The following is a 15,387-nucleotide window of genomic DNA, read 5'->3' on the forward strand; positions in this document are numbered from 1 at the left end:
CTTGAAGGTCTTTCGTCAAAATAAATGATTCTATGCTTCTATGATTCTATGATTCTATGAGCTGAATCATTGAGCTACAGACTTTAGAGGGAAAAACTTAGATTTGAGAAATCATGACGCAAGTCCCACATGGCCACTGAGAGAAATGATGGATGGGGGCGGGGGAGCAGGACCAACGATGGTGAAGGGACACAGGAGCAAGATGGCCCATACACTGTCTGACAGAAACAATCTTACCTTTCCTACATATTCGGACTTCATCCTGTGATGCTCTGGATAAATATGAATTGGAAAAGGCTGATATCACTTTTTCTGGTAGCAGAAAGACAAAGAAAATTGGAAAAAAAACCAAAAAATCCTTGTTCCTTATCATTTCAATCTTTTCTGCTTGGCTACACTGCTGAAATTTCGCCACAGAAGACTTGAAGAGTTAGGGAAAGTTATGCACAGAGACATGGCTTGATAGGGTGTTTTGCATGTTAAGGAGCCCTCTGGTGCACGGTTCCTGAACTGCAGATACTGAAAGCAGGAACAAGCCTCTGACAAAGTGGAAGGCAGAAGAACACCCGAGTTTCTGAGGCCGTTGGAGGCCCCACTGAGGGCCAACACTGACAAAGCCAAGCAGGAAATGCCCAGTCAATGTGTCGGTCCCTGGGTGCTAAATAGGCAAAAACTTGGAGACACTGGTTGCAGGTGGCAAAGGCAATGAGCTGGTGTCTCTGATCACATGTAAGCCCTTGGTGTTTGTTAATCACCAGAGTGGCCAAGCCCTGACCCCCAGGGCCTGGTAGAAGAGGTCCTTTCCCTCATGCATTGCTCAGGGCTCTACTGAGGGTCAGTGTGAGTGTGGGTGTGTGTACAACTTGGTGGTAGATTTTGTTGCTTTAAACATAAAGTTGTGGTGTTCCCGGGATCTGGCAATGCCTGTGAGTTCCCCACAACCCATCCAGCCTCCCTCATAGTCCTGCTGACAGTCCTGAATCACCTGAGATGTCCCAGTCCCAGACTTGTTTGCATCCCCAGGTTGGATCCATATCCCAGCACAGCACTGCCATTGCTCTGGCTGCTGCTGCCGCCCTAAAAATCAGAACTTGAACTATTCCACAGTAGCATGACTGCCACTTGCTCCTTTGGGTCCTCTTCTGGCCTGTAACACACTCTCTGCTACACACACCCCGCTCTCTCCCGGCACTCGCACGAGTCTCCCAAAAGGTTCTCACTTCCCCTGCAGTAACGAGACCTCACTCCAGGAGGTTCATGCATTCTCCAGGCTCACTGCCTAATCACCACTGAGAAGTTAGGAAGCTCTCAAGGCTTTCCTCAGATAATGACCATGTTTCTCCATTCACCATTCATGGATCCGAGAACGACCAGTGGAGGAAACACCTCAAGATGTGCGAGGGAAGGACCTCCCTGAGGCACCTCTGTACTCTTGGAGGTCTGAGTGTTTTTACAAGGCTCCAGGAGTTCATGTGGTGCCATGCATTTGGTGTTCTGTTCTTGAAACACAAAGCCTTGAGCTGATCCAGGCTCCCTCAGAGTGGCCTATTGTAGAGTGGCCTATTGTAACACAGCACTTCTTCATGTCCGTAAACTTAAGTTCTGTAATTTCATTAACTTCATTCCTGTCATTCACTCTTACTTGACAAGGTAGCTCTTAATTTCACAGTGTGTAACCTCTGGCATGAAGTTTGCAGACCAGTGATTTTTCTCTCATTCCTGTCTGTTATCATTTAATGCAACAGCTCTCTCCTGAGGGGAATACTTCTTTGCATGGGTACTTGGAGAGATCATTCTTGTGCTGGGAGGAGGCTGTCCTGTCAGGCCTGTCAGATTTGCTCATGCTCCTTCACCCTTCAGAGCTGCTTCCCATGGCACCACCTGGATCAGTCTCCCAAGTAAGTCAAAGACTTCTCCTCCGGAGTCCAGAGTCCGTTCTCTGCTGCTGGCCTCCCACACTGGACAGGGGGGAGAAAATATAACAAAAGAAAATATAACAAAAGACTTGTGCATCAAGATACGGACAGCTTAATAAAGTGAAAGCAAAGAAAAACAAATGATGTTATTCTCTACTTCCCATCAGTAGGCGATGCCTGGCTGCTTCCCAGGAAGCAGGGCTTCGGTACATGTAGTGGGTGCTCTGGAAGACAAAAACGCCCCCCCTTCCATCTCCGTTTACTTAGCTTTTATATCTGAGCTGACGTCGTATGGTATGGAATATCTGTTTGGTTAGTTTAGGTCAGCTGTCCTGGCTATGTCCCCTCCCAAGATCTTTCCCAGCCCCAGCCTGCCAGTGAGGGGGGCAAAAATGTTGGAGAGACAGCCTTGCTGCTGTGCCAGCAGTAGCCAAAACACTGGTGTGTTATCGACACCTTTCTAGCTACCGATGCAGAGCACAGGGCTCTGAGGGCTGCTATGGGGAGAATGAACTGCATCTCAGCCAGACCCAATACAGGAACAGAAAGGGAGAAATAAAATGAGGGAGAAAGGCTGAGGAGCAGAGAAATGAAGGATAGTGAGATGGAGAAATCAATAAAAAAGGGATGAGGAGCCCTGCAGGGACGTGGCAGAAGAAACACAGCGTCGGGGAGCATCACGCAGCCCCGCTCGCCTTCTCCCTCGGCACAGTCGCAGCCCGGCAGTGCTCCGCAGCTGGGGGCCATCGTCTGACCCCCACAACGCGTCACCTCCTCCCCTGGACTCCCTCAAAGACCCTCGCTCCGTGCAAAGGGTGCGCAAAGGAGACAGCAAGTGTTTATTCAGTCACACTGATAGCGTATTTCCATACATTCTGTATGGTATGTCTAAATATTTTGATGGTTTTAGTATTTTGTACCAGCCGTGGAACCTGGTTTGCTGCTAGGTGACTGTACAAGTGAGATGTGGTAAATAATTATTAGAAATCTTAATCTAACGCTATTGTTATAAACGCTCGTGACAAATTGGAGGAGCCAATTTGTATTGGATAAAAAAATCGAATTTATTAGCAAGCGATAAGAGAGCAAAACAGCGCTGGGCGGCTGGGGAGGCAATGCTGCGCCACAAGCTCGCAACTTTAGGTTACAGTTACATTCCTTATATACATTTCATGTACCCCTTTCTTGTAAGTCTCTGCCTTGTCCTGCTTCTTCTTTCTTCACTTGTGCAGGTCTGTTACTATGCAGATTTGGTAGATCTTCTCAAGGATGAGTGTCCTTTGATGTAGAATGTCTTTTGATGTGGAGAAATACAGTCTTGGCAATTGCAGCTGTTGTCCTTCCTCTCCTGATCTAGTGAGTCATAGCCATTACTTTTTTCCCCCTTATCTAGTAAGTTATAGCCATTACTTTTTTCCCCCTTATCTAGTAAGTTATAGCCATTGGCCTCTTCCCGTGACCTTTACGCATCATTTAAGCAAGTCTTGTTATTTATACAAGGCATATGTTAACTCTCAATATGTCTCTTCCCCCTTCTCGATTTTATGAACAAAGTTAACCCGTTCATTACACTATGATTGAAACAATAGAGAAAAGTATAGCCAAGCAATTAACTAGTAATTATTCATAAGTTTTGCAGTTCTTTGCTCTTACGACTAGATGTTCCTGTACGCTAGATGAGAACAATGCTGAAACTGACGACATGTGATTGAAGCTGCGTAAAGCTTCAAGATCAAAGAACAAGGACAAGAATAAAGACTTCAAGGACAGCCAGCAAGAACTTCAAATGGGTCGGTGGTCGCAAAAGCAGCCCTTCAACTCAAATGGATCCTTCATTGTGCATGATCGGATGTAGGCAGTACCAAGATAGTCAGTTGCAATCATTTTTATGTATATATATACTAATCTGATTAATATGCAATTAGTTATTCTGTGTAACCTGTTTATGCTAAAGCTGTGGCATGCACGCTAGGTGGAATTATCCCCCGTGCATCCAGCACTGCAATAAAGAATGCCTGCTTTCTAAAACTCCAAAACAACTCTTAGAGAAGTTCTTCGACTGGCTTTCCGGTATCACAGGTGCTTATGATGTCACATGTGATTGAGTAGGTGACACGGCCCAGGTGATGGCAAACAGAGCTGGAGATGGAGGGGAAGAAGCTGGGGTGTTGGCAGTGAGGACACTCCTGCTGTGCAGGTGCTTATGATGTCACTAGTGGCTGAGTAGCTTATAGAGCTGGAGCATGTAACTTGTTCGTGCAGCAGCTTCTGATGTCACTGGTGGCTCTGTAGCTCTTTGGGCAGGATAATGCAGATACTGAAAGCATGAACAAGCCCCTAAAGAAGTGGAAGGCAGAAAAAAACCCCAAGATTCTGGGGGTGTTGGAGGCCACACTGCGGGCCAAGACTGACAAAGCCATCTCTCTCCCTGCACTCGCTCGTGTCTCCCAAAACCTTCTCACTTTCCCTGCAGTAATGAGACCTCACTCCAGGAGGTTCATGCATTCTCCAGGCTCATGGATGTTTCCTGAATTCCAGGCAAGTGTGGGTAGTGAAGGAGAGGAAGACAGGAAGGTCGGCTCACGGGCCATGAGGAGCAGTGTTCAGCCACCCCCAGCAATGTACGTTCCCCATCTCCCAGGGGGAGGCATGTTCCCCTGATGGAACATTCTCATGTAACCTGGCTTGTGCAGGGTCCTGCAGCCACACTCCCAGGGCACACCTACTCCTCCTCCACCTACAGACATCAACTGCTTTCCATTGCTGGGCCCAGGCGTGGTTGTAAGGATTTGCTAAAGCCCTGAACCATCACTTGGATTCTCACTGACTTTCCTCCACCCTCTCTCACATCACTACACACCTCCAATCACTGCCTAATCACTACTGAAAAGTTAAGCAGCTGTCAAGGCTTTCCTCAGCTAATGACCATGTTTCTCCATTCATAGATACGAGAACGACCAGTGGAGGAAACACCGCAAGATGTGTGAGGGGAGGACCTCTCTGAAGCACCTCTGTGCTCTTGGAGGTCTGAGTGCTTCTGCAAGTCTCCAGGAGTTCATTTGGTGCCATGAATTTAGTGTTCCTTTCTTGTAACACAAAGCCTTTTGCTGATCCAGACACCCTCAGGGTGGCCGATTAGACCACAGCACTTCTTCATGTCCGTAAACTTAAGTTCTTTAATTTCATTAATTCTGTAACCCAATGTGGGGCTGAACATGAGACAACAGCCAATATTGTCACCAAGATCTAGTAAATGCAAAACGATGAAGAAGAGCTCTCCCTATGGCACATGACTCCATTCCAGCGGAGGAATAGCTCCATAGGCCACCCTGAACATGATGAGGAGGGACAGGTTCCACTGCCTTTAATTTGGCATCAGCTGTCATTTCAGTTGGCCAAAGGAAATTCCCAGGAGCCACCAAGAAGAGGCGCTCAGATGTTGTCCTGTCTCTACATCTGCCTGCACATATCCTTGATCTGTCTCTATTACCTGCACACCTCTTTGACCACCTCTGGCACCTCCAATGTCACCAGACATTTGCATATGAACACCTCACTCCTGGCCTCCATCACCATTAGTTAGCGTGGGAGCTGAGACAAGGAGCTGACACAAGGAGCTGACATGTAGGTGCCTCTTTAATGCAGACCTGCACTGAGGCAAGAGGAATCCCATCTTAAGTGGGTTTGTGGTGGGCATGGGAGGGTGCTGAGTCCACTTCAAGCCCCAGGACTACAATCCCAGCATGGGATGCCTCCATGGACTCAGCTGACTCCCTTCCCTCAGAAGGGGTTAATGAGATCCCTGCCTGTCAGTGTCTGCGTGTCCTGCCCAATGATGGCACAAGAAAGAGGCTGCCCAGGGAAGTGGTTCAATGGCCCTCCATGGAGGTATTTAAAAGACACGTTGTTTAGGGACATGGTTTAGTGGTGGAATTGCTGGTGTTAAGTTCACCATTGGACTTGGTGATCTTAAGCATCTTTTCCAACCACAGTGATTGTATGATTCTCAGAAAAGTTGATTCTTGGACCCAAGTCTGTCTCTCAGCAGAGCAATGACCCTGCTGGAAAGCAGTGTCTCTCCCCAGGTGCGGGAGGGAACATCAGTGATTGCTTCAGCCTGTTTCCCAGCAGGTTCCCCTGGAGGCCCAGGGACACCTGGAGGGAGCCCAGAGGGGGAAGGAAAATTGTCACCATGGGCTGGTCCTCTGCTGCTGAGCTGGGCTGGGCTCCTGGGACAGAGGGAGCTCCTGGCAAGCAGGCAGCGCTGCAGAGAGACAGCTCTGCCCAGGAGCAGGGCTGGGGGCACTGCCTGCAGGCATCGAGAGGAGACCTGCAAGGCAGAGAGAGCTTAAAGGCAGCGTGGAGTGGGAGGATGCTGAGAGCTCACTGCGGGAGAAATCTTCACAGCCCTCTGCATGGTGAGTCTGTGGGTGCAGGGCAATAGAGCTTCAGTTCCTGCAGGGATCTCCGAACACTGGCACAGCTGACAGTGTGTGGGATCTGGCAGGGGGAATCTCTTCATTTCTCTGGCGCAGAGGAGAAGGGTGTGCTCCAGAGCAGGGCTTCCCTGCTGCCCTGTCAGAGGGACAGGGCATGAGGGCTGCCTTCTCCTGGCACCAGCTGCAGGGCTGTGAAGCCGGGTGTGCATGCAGGGGTGCCCAGGGCTGTCCTTCAGAGCAGGGTCCTGGTGTTTCAGGGGCTGAGTGGTGGAGCAGGGACTTTGCTGCCTGCCAGGGTCAGCACTCAGCCTGCACGGGGAACTCCCCATGACAGCGTGGGGAGAAGGTGTGGGTGAAAGAAACGACCCCTGGAAGGGCAGAGCAGGGTGCTTCTGCTGTCGAGAGCGTGCTGCGTGGGTCACGTTTGCTCACAGCTTAAGCTTGGGCATGGATTTTGGAGAAGAACGTCAAGGCAGCATTTACCTTTAAGGTAAGGAGTCTTTGCTATGAATTTTTATCATCCTCATCAGTGGTTTTGCAGTATGAGACTAAAATTTGTTTCTCCCCTCTGGAGAAGGCACCGAGACCCCAGTTGTTCTTAGGACTTGTTCTCAAGTGTTCCTTAACCCCTGCACACACAGAGATGCCCCTGGGCAGTTCCCAGCGGCCAGGAGGGGTCTGCAGGGCAGAGCTGAGCACACAGCGGGTGGGATGGGGTCTGTGAGCAGGGACAGGGAGGTGACAAGGGGATGGAGAAGCGGCTGCTGACAGGGAGAGCTCCAGGCAGCAGAGACAGGGGCAGGGAGTGAGACAGAACTGCTCCCAGAAATGCCATGGGAGGGGGGGATTCAGGCACCTCCCTGCCATCACCGGAGAAAACCAGAAGATCCTCTGGCCATATGGCCATGGGGACTCAGTCACCTTCTCAGTGGCCTCAGCCCTGAAAAGAAATTATCAAACACCCTACCATCTGTCCCTGTCCTGCCTCCATATACAGCAGCTCTGTGACATCTGTCCAAGTTCCTCCTCCTGTCTCTACTCCTCTTGTTTGTATCAGTGGACTGGGATGGGAGGTAGGATTCAGATGCACTACACAGAATGAGCCTGGGGGTATTGCCATGCAGAATTGTCCATGGGAGTAAACTGTCCCAATCCCCTCCTAATCCCCAGGCTCCCATTGCTAGAAATTAGAAACCTCTCCCTTCAGGACAACGCATCTTTAGGACATATGCTTCTTTCCCTGCCAAAAGCACTCCTTAATTTTGCTGGAAAAAACAGAACAAAGTGCACCAAAAAAAATCCCCTCAGATTTTGTCTTCTTTTGGTTGAATTGGAAGAGTCAATGATGAAAAGCTCGATGATCTAATCAGCTGATTTAATCTGATATCATCCCATGTCCCTACTTACCTCCTGCTTTAGGGCAGGACCGACTCCCCGGTAGCCCACAGCAGAGCCCGTTGCTCCCAGTGGCACCTTCAGCCAGCATCAAGCAGAGCTCATGAAAGAAACCTGCCAAAGGTCCTTCTGAAATACGAGAGGCAGCTTCAGTGGGGTTTCTAAGAGAAATGCATTACCTTTAACTCAGAGAAGTCTCTTCTAACTTGTCAATGACTCTTCCCTCATGAACAGTGCCCCATGCCCAGAGGAAGCTAATGTCCAACAGCAGCTCCAGCACCGAGTTCCTCCTCCTTGCATTCATGGACACGCGACAGCTGCAGCTCGTGCACTTCTGGCTCTTCCTGGGCATCTACCTGGCTGCCCTCCTGGCCAACGGCCTCATCATCACTGCCGTAGCCTGCGACCACCGCCTCCACACCCCCATGTACTTCTTCCTCCTCAACCTCTCCCTCCTCGACCTGGGCTCCATCTCCACCACTCTCCCCAAATCCATGGCCAATTCCCTGTGGGACAGCAGGACCATCTCCTACAGGGGGTGTGCTGCACAGGTCTTTTTTTTCTTTTTCTGTGCTACAGCCGAGTACTCTCTCCTCACCATCATGGCCTACGACCGCTACGTTGCCGTCTGCCAACCCCTGCACTACGGGACCCTCCTGGGCAGCAGAGCTTGTGTCCACATGGCAGCAGCTGCCTGGGGCAGTGGGTTTCTCAATGCTGTGCTGCACACGGCCAATACATTTTCACTAGCACTCTGTCAGGGCAATGCTGTGGGCCAGTTCTTCTGTGAAATCCCCCAGATCCTCAAGCTCTCCTGCTCACGCTCCTACCTCAGGGAAGTTGGGCTTCTTGTGCTAGGTGCCTGTTTAGCATTTGGTTGTTTTGTTTTCATTCTTTTCTCCTATGTGCAGATCTTCAGGGCCGTGCTGAGGATCCCCTCTGAGCAGGGACGCCACAAAGCCTTTTCCACGTGCCTCCCTCACCTGGCCGTGGTCTCCCTGTTTATCAGCACTGCAGTGTTTGCCTACTTGAAGCCCCCCTCCATCTCCTCCCCATCCCTCAACCTGGTGATGGCAGTTCTGTACTCGGTGGTGCCTCCAGCAGTGAACCCCCTCCTCTACAGCATGAGGAACCAGGAGATCAAGGATGCCCTGAGGAAAACGATGAGCGGGTGCTTTTCAGAAGCAATTAACTTTCGTTTTGCAGAGCACTCCTAATGTAACTCATTACAGGCTGTCGTGGTTTAACCCCAGCCAGCAACTAAGCACCATGCTGCTGCTCACTCAGTCCCCCCACATCCAGTGGGATGGGTGAGAAAATCGGGAAAAGAAGAGAAACTCGTGGGTTGAGATAAGAACGGTTTAATAGAACAGAAAAGAAGAAGCTAATAATGATAACGATAACACTAATAGAATGACAACAGTAATAATAAAAGGATTGGAATGTACAAGTGTTGCACAGTGCAATTGCTCACCATCTGCCGATCGACGCCCAGTCTGTGCCCGAGCAGCGATCCCCCCACCCCCACTCCTCCAAGTTTATATACTAGATATGATGTCGCATGGTATCGAATACCCTGCTGGCCACTTTGGGACAGCTGCCTTGGCTGTAGCCTCTCCCAACTTCTTGTGCCCCTCCAGCTTTCTCGCTGGCTGGTCATCAGAAGCTGAAAATTCCTTGACTTTAGACTAAACATTACTTAGCAACAACTGAAAACGTCAGTGTTACTGTCATTCTTCTCATACCTAACTCAAAACATAGCACTATACCAGCAACTAGGAACACTATAACTCTAGCCCAGCTGAAACCAGGACACTATCCACCCCTTATTCTGTACCATTGACCTCATGCTTACTTCCCATACCTTCAGTTACATCCTGGTCAATAATCATCACATTTTCCATCCTTTTGAGATGTATAGACAATTGTATATATGTATATATATGTATACACACACAGAGATATCATTCCTTTAGGTTATGGGTCATGTTTTTATGAAAAGTTCATTTAGTTCCCGACTCTGGGCTCCATCTGTCATAGCAGTCTTTCTGGGCAGGAGGGATGGTGCAAAGTCCACTAAGTCAGCAGAGCAGGATTGGGCTTCAGTGTGGTGTGACAAGCAGGCGACATTGGACACAGTAGGACGACGGTGTACACCGTTGGATTGTTGCATGCTGGAGTCTGTTCTGGTTCCATCAGTACTGCATTTCACTCAGTTTTATCACAGTTCATTCTTGCTTGAGCTAAGTGATTCTTACTGTAGTACTATGGATGTAGGAGCTAACAATTATAGTACTGATAGACAGTAGCAGGGTTATATAGCAACTAATGTCATACAGTTTAATTCTGGCTATTCTCACTTAAAATCAAATCCCCTGGAGGCACACATCGGACTTCCCCATCTTTTCGCATCACTCACCAAGTGCACCCGGGCCCTTGAGCAAAAGCAATCCCAACAATGGGTTTACCTTTGCCTGAGGCAGGACTAACCCAGACTGTCTTCCCTAACATATGTTTTATGTGCACTACAGGGACTTTTTCCCCTCCTACAGTAGGTTAAAGTTCTGACTGGGCAGGGCCACCCCGACTGGCAGATCCTCTGGGGTTGGCTAACCAGGTGGCTCTTGCTAAATGTGTATCCCAATGGTTGAAGGTTCCACCCCCCATTGCTCTCAATGTAGTCTTTAACAGTCCATTGTATCGCTCAATTTTCCCAGAGGCTGGTGCATGATAGGGGATGTGATACACCCACTCAATGCCATGCTCTTTGGCCCAGCTGGCCATGAGGTTGTTTGGGAAATGTGTCCCGTTGTCTGACTCAGTTCTTTCTGGGGTACTGTGTCACCATAAGACTTGGTTTTCAAGGCCCAGGATAGTGTTCTGGGCGGTGGCATGGGGCACAGAATATCTTTCCAGCCATCCGGTGGTTGCTTCCACCACTGTAAGCACATGGCGCTTGCCTTGGAGAGTCTGTGGGAGTGTGATATAGTCAATCTGCCAGGCCTCCCCATATTTCTATTATTTCAGCCATTGCCCTCCATACCACAGGAGCTTTCACTGCTTGGCTTGCTTAATTGCGGCACATGTTTCACGTTCATTGATAATCTGTGCAATAGTGTCCATGGTCAAGTCCACCCCTCGATCACAAGCCCATCTCTATGTTGCATCTCTTCCCTGATGGCCTGAAGTATCATGGGCCCACCGAGCCATAAATAGCTCACCCTTATGTTGCCAGTCCAGGTCCACCCGAGCCACTTCAATCTTGGCAGCCTGATCCATCTGCTGATTGTTTTGATGTTCTTCAGAAGTGTACCCACTCTTCCGTACATGAGCATCTAATTTTCCAACCAGATTCTCTAGCCCGGGCACAATATCTTGCCACAGTGCGGCAGCCCTGATGGGTTTACCTCTGTGCTGCCAGTTGCTCTGCTTCCATTGCTGCAACCACCCGCGCAGGGCATTTGCTACCATGCATGAGTTGGTATAGAGAAAGGGCACTGGCCACTTCTCTCCTTCAGCAATGTCCTGGGCAACTGGGGTTTCCTATGCGAGCCCGTTGTGTGATCAGTGCGACCCACTGACTCCATGTGGCATCAGTTGCCCCTGATGAACATCCAGCCCAGCACTGGCAGTCGGGGTGCCAAGAGGAGGTGTGTTTCAATACCAACCACTTCTGAGGCAGCTCGAACTCCTTCATAAGCTGCAAAAATCTCTTTTTCAGTTGGAGTGTAGCAAGCCTCAAATCCTGGATATCCCAGGCTGCAAAACCCCAGGCGTCAGCCTTGGGTTTCCCCAGGTGCTTTCTACCAGAGGCTCCAGGTAGGGTCATCCTCCCCTGTTGCAGTATAGAGCACATTTTTAACATCTTCTCCTGCCCGGACTGGCCCAAGGGCTACTGTATGAACAACCTCCCGCTTAATTTGTTCAAAGGCTGGTTGTTGTTGTGGACCCCACATAAAATCATTCTTCTCCTGGGTCACTTGGTAGAGAGGGCTTACACTCAGACTGTACCTTGGAATATGCATTCTCCAAAAGCCCACAACACCTAGGAAAGCCTGGGTTTACTTTTGACTAGTCGGTGGAGAAATAGCTGCTATTTTGTGGATCATGTCCACTGGGATTTGACAAAGTCCATCTTAAGATATTATTCCTAACAACTGGATCTCCCGTGCAGGTCCCTTGAACTTACTTTCCTTTATGGCAAAACTGGTTTTCAGAAGGATTTGGATTATTTTCTTCCCTTTCTCAAAGATTTCTTCTGCTGTGTTGCCCCATACGATGATGTCATCAACGTATTGCAGGTGTTCCGGACCTTCCCCCTTCTCCAGTGCAGTCCATGGCAAATGGTAGGCCTGTGTTTCTGCCCCTGGAGCAGCTGATTCCCGGTGTACTGGACACCCCTGCAAGTAAAGGCAAATTGTGGACGACACTCTGCTGCCAGAGGGATTGAGAAAAACGCATTAGCAATGTCCATTGAGGCATACCACTTGGCTGCCTTTGACTCTAGTTCGTATTGAAGTTCTAGCATATCTGGAACGGCAGCACTCAGCAGTGGCGTAACTTCATTCAGGCCACGGTAGTCTACTGTTAGTCTCCACTCCCCATTAGACTTTTGCACTGGCCATATGGGACTATTAAAAGGTGAACGAGTTCTCCTAATCACTCCTTGGGTCTCCAATTGATGAATCAATTTGTGGATGGGAATCAGGAAGTCTCGGTTGTTGCGATATTGCCGCCAGTGCACCGTTGTGGTAGCAATTGGCACTTGTTGTTCTTCAACCTTGAGCAACCCCACAATCGAAGGGTCTTGAGAGAGACCAGGCAGGGTAGACAGCTGTTCAGTGCCCTCTGTCTCCAAGGCAGCTATACCGAAAGCCCATCGATACGCCTTTGGATCCTTAAAATCCCCCCTCCTGAGATAGTCTATGCCAAGGATACACGGAGCCTCTGGACCAGTCACAATGGGGTGTTTCTGCCACTCATTCCCAGTTAGGCTTACTTCAGCTTCCAATACAGTTAACTCTTGGGATCCCCCTGACACACCAGAAATACAGATGGGTTCTGCCCCTTTATAACTTCATGCCACTAGAGTACACTGTGCGCCCGTGTCTACTAAAGCCTTGTACTCCTGTAGGTCTAATGTGGCAGGCCATCGAATCCACACAGTCCAATAGACACGGTTATCCCTTTCCTCCACCTGGCTGGAGGCAGGGCCCCTCTAATTCTGGTCAGAGTGCCCACTACTCACTACTCATAAAACTGGCTCAGAAGTCCTTTCAAGAGGATCAGAAATAAGATCAGCCCTTCTACTCTCTTTGGAAACTGGAGCAGCATTTATCCTGGTAGAATCCCCTTTTGTGGTGGTTTTTCCTTGCAACTCACGTACCTGTGCATTTAAGACTGAGGTTGGTTTTCCAGCCCATTTCCTCGTGTCCTCTCTGTGGTCACGTAGGTAAAAACCACAAGGCACCTTGTGGTGTGTATCTTCTATATTCTCTCTCTCTGGCAGAGGAATGCTCACTCCTAATGGCTGAGACATTGGTCCTTACAAGTGGGGAGTAGCACGTATCCTCTTTCATTTGTTGGACATCCTGGGACAGCTTCTCCACAGACAAAATGCAGGCTTGTAGGGAGGAGGAGAGATTTTCTTCGTATTGCCGGAGTTGGTGAGCCACTTCATGCACTGTTGGTGCCTCTTCGTCTTTCCAGGTCATTATCACCAGTGAGTTGGCATAGGACAATGGTACGCTCCTTACAAACTTCTGCCACATGGGTCATGTGCATTGGACTTTGTCTGGATCTTTGGGTAATTGTGGGTTGTCTGGATCGTAATGAATTTTCTCTAGCACAGGTAATTCCCTCAGGTATTGGATACCTCTTTCCATGGTGGTCCACTTGCTTGACTGACATAGAACATCTTCCTTAAAGGGGTAGCTTTCCTTCACGCTTGACAGGAGTCGCCTCCAGAGGCTGATGGCTTGTGTCCCTTTTCCAATTGCCTTGTCAATGCCACCTTCCCTGGTAAGCGATCCCAGCTGCTTGGCTTCCCTACCTTGTAATTCCAAGCTACTAGCCCCGTTGTCCCAGCATTGGAGCAGCCAGGTGATAATATGCTCACCTAGACGATGGCTGAAATCTTTTGGCATATCCCGCAGCCCACTCAAGGATAGGGACCGGATTATTACCTGTGGTTCTGCCTCTTCCTCCTGTTCCCGTGATGACCCTGGTTCACCTTCATTCTGCACTAAGCACGCTGACTTTGTTGTATATTTCTTTTTCTGTATGGAGGCAACTGATGCTGGTGCAGGTTGGTCCGCTGGTTCAATTGCAGTACCGCTCGCCGTGTTTTGGATAACTGCAGTGTCTGTTGCCAAGGTTTGGGTTGCAGCAGTGGTCGTCGCTGGGGCTGGAGGGACCTCCGTGCCCGTTGCTGAGGTTTGGGTAGCTGCCGTGCTCATTGCTGGGGCTGGAGGGGCTGCAGTGCCTGTCGCTGAGGTTTAGGTAGCCACAGTGCTCGTCGCCGGGGCTGGAGGGGCTGCAGCGCACATTGCCGAGGTTTGAGTGACCGCAGTGCTCATTCAGGGCTGACCAAAAGTTCAAGCATGGGATTAAGGGCACTGTCCAAATGCCTCTTCCACACTGACAGGCATGGGGCATCCACCACCTCTCCAGGAAGCCTGTTTCAGGGTGTGACCACCCTCTTGGGAAAGAAATGTTTCCTCACGTCAAGTCCGAAACTTCCCTGACAGTGTGGTAGCAAATGTCCCTTGGTGCATTGGTAAGGAATGGTGAGGAAACCATGCATACTCTCTACTTCTCTGCAAAGTTCCTGCAGAGGAATCCAAACCTCTGTCTTTCACCTCTGGCATCACCACAACCAAAGGAATGTCTGTGGCATTAGTACCCTTATTTACATAGTCTGAAGGTACAGGTCAATTTTGGCACCAACATACAAAATGACAAGGAGAGTACCTCTCAATCTCTCAGTACTCAAAATACTAAATCCTAAAGGAAAAGGAGACTTGCCTGGGTTTCAGATAAGAAACATGCTTAGGAGCACAGCCTTCCGTTCCCTTGCTCATTCTTGGAGCATTTTTGAAAGGTGCGTACAATATTTGCCTGCTTCCAGTCATCAGGAAGTTGCCCCAGTCTCTACGACCTTGCAAAGATGGTGGCGAGTGTCCTTACAGTGACATTGGCCTGCTCGCTCTGCTCCCAGGGATGCTGCCCCTCCTGTCCCATAGACTGGTAATGATTGTGTTTGCTCAAGTGATCCCTGGCTTGACACCCATCCACCTCTGGCTGTTTTCCTCCAGAGTCCTGCCTCGAGGCACAAAGGCTTGGGAGACCTTGCTGGGGAAGACTAAGGCAAAGAGGACATAGAGTATGTCAGCTCTATCTACACCTGCCCTTACTACAGTCAGCAGTGGCCACATACTATCTTTGGGTTTTTTTCCTTAAACTCTTCGTGAAGGAGTAACAGCTTCTCTTGCTGACCTTGAACCTCTTTCAAGGTTATACACTAGGGAAGCATTGGCTTCCTTAAAGCCATCCCTATTTCCAATTTCCTCCATCATCAGTCCCTGCATCCACCTCCTGAATGCTTCCTTTCTTCTATGGAGCTTCTTGATGTGCTC

At 49.5% G+C, this 15,387-nt stretch overlaps 1 protein-coding gene across 1 annotated transcript; it reads left to right on the forward strand.

Annotated features, from left to right (window-relative positions):
* The first annotated feature begins 7,920 nt into the window (after positions 1-7,920).
* On the forward strand, positions 7,921-8,967 carry LOC142025780 (olfactory receptor 14A16-like). The gene has a single exon (XM_075018465.1). The coding sequence runs from the start codon at positions 8,008-8,010 to the stop codon at positions 8,965-8,967; it is 960 nt and encodes a 319-aa protein (XP_074874566.1). The 5' UTR covers positions 7,921-8,007.
* The last annotated feature ends 6,420 nt before the right edge of the window (positions 8,968-15,387 follow it).

Source organism: Buteo buteo, chromosome 30, assembly GCF_964188355.1.
Source record: "Buteo buteo chromosome 30, bButBut1.hap1.1, whole genome shotgun sequence".
NCBI lineage: Eukaryota > Metazoa > Chordata > Aves > Accipitriformes > Accipitridae > Buteo > Buteo buteo.

Excerpts from the sequence above, each read along its gene's own strand:
- LOC142025780 (XM_075018465.1), top strand. The coding sequence starts at position 8,008 with ATGTCCAACAGCAGCTCCAGCACCGAGTTCCTCCTCCTTGCATTCATG.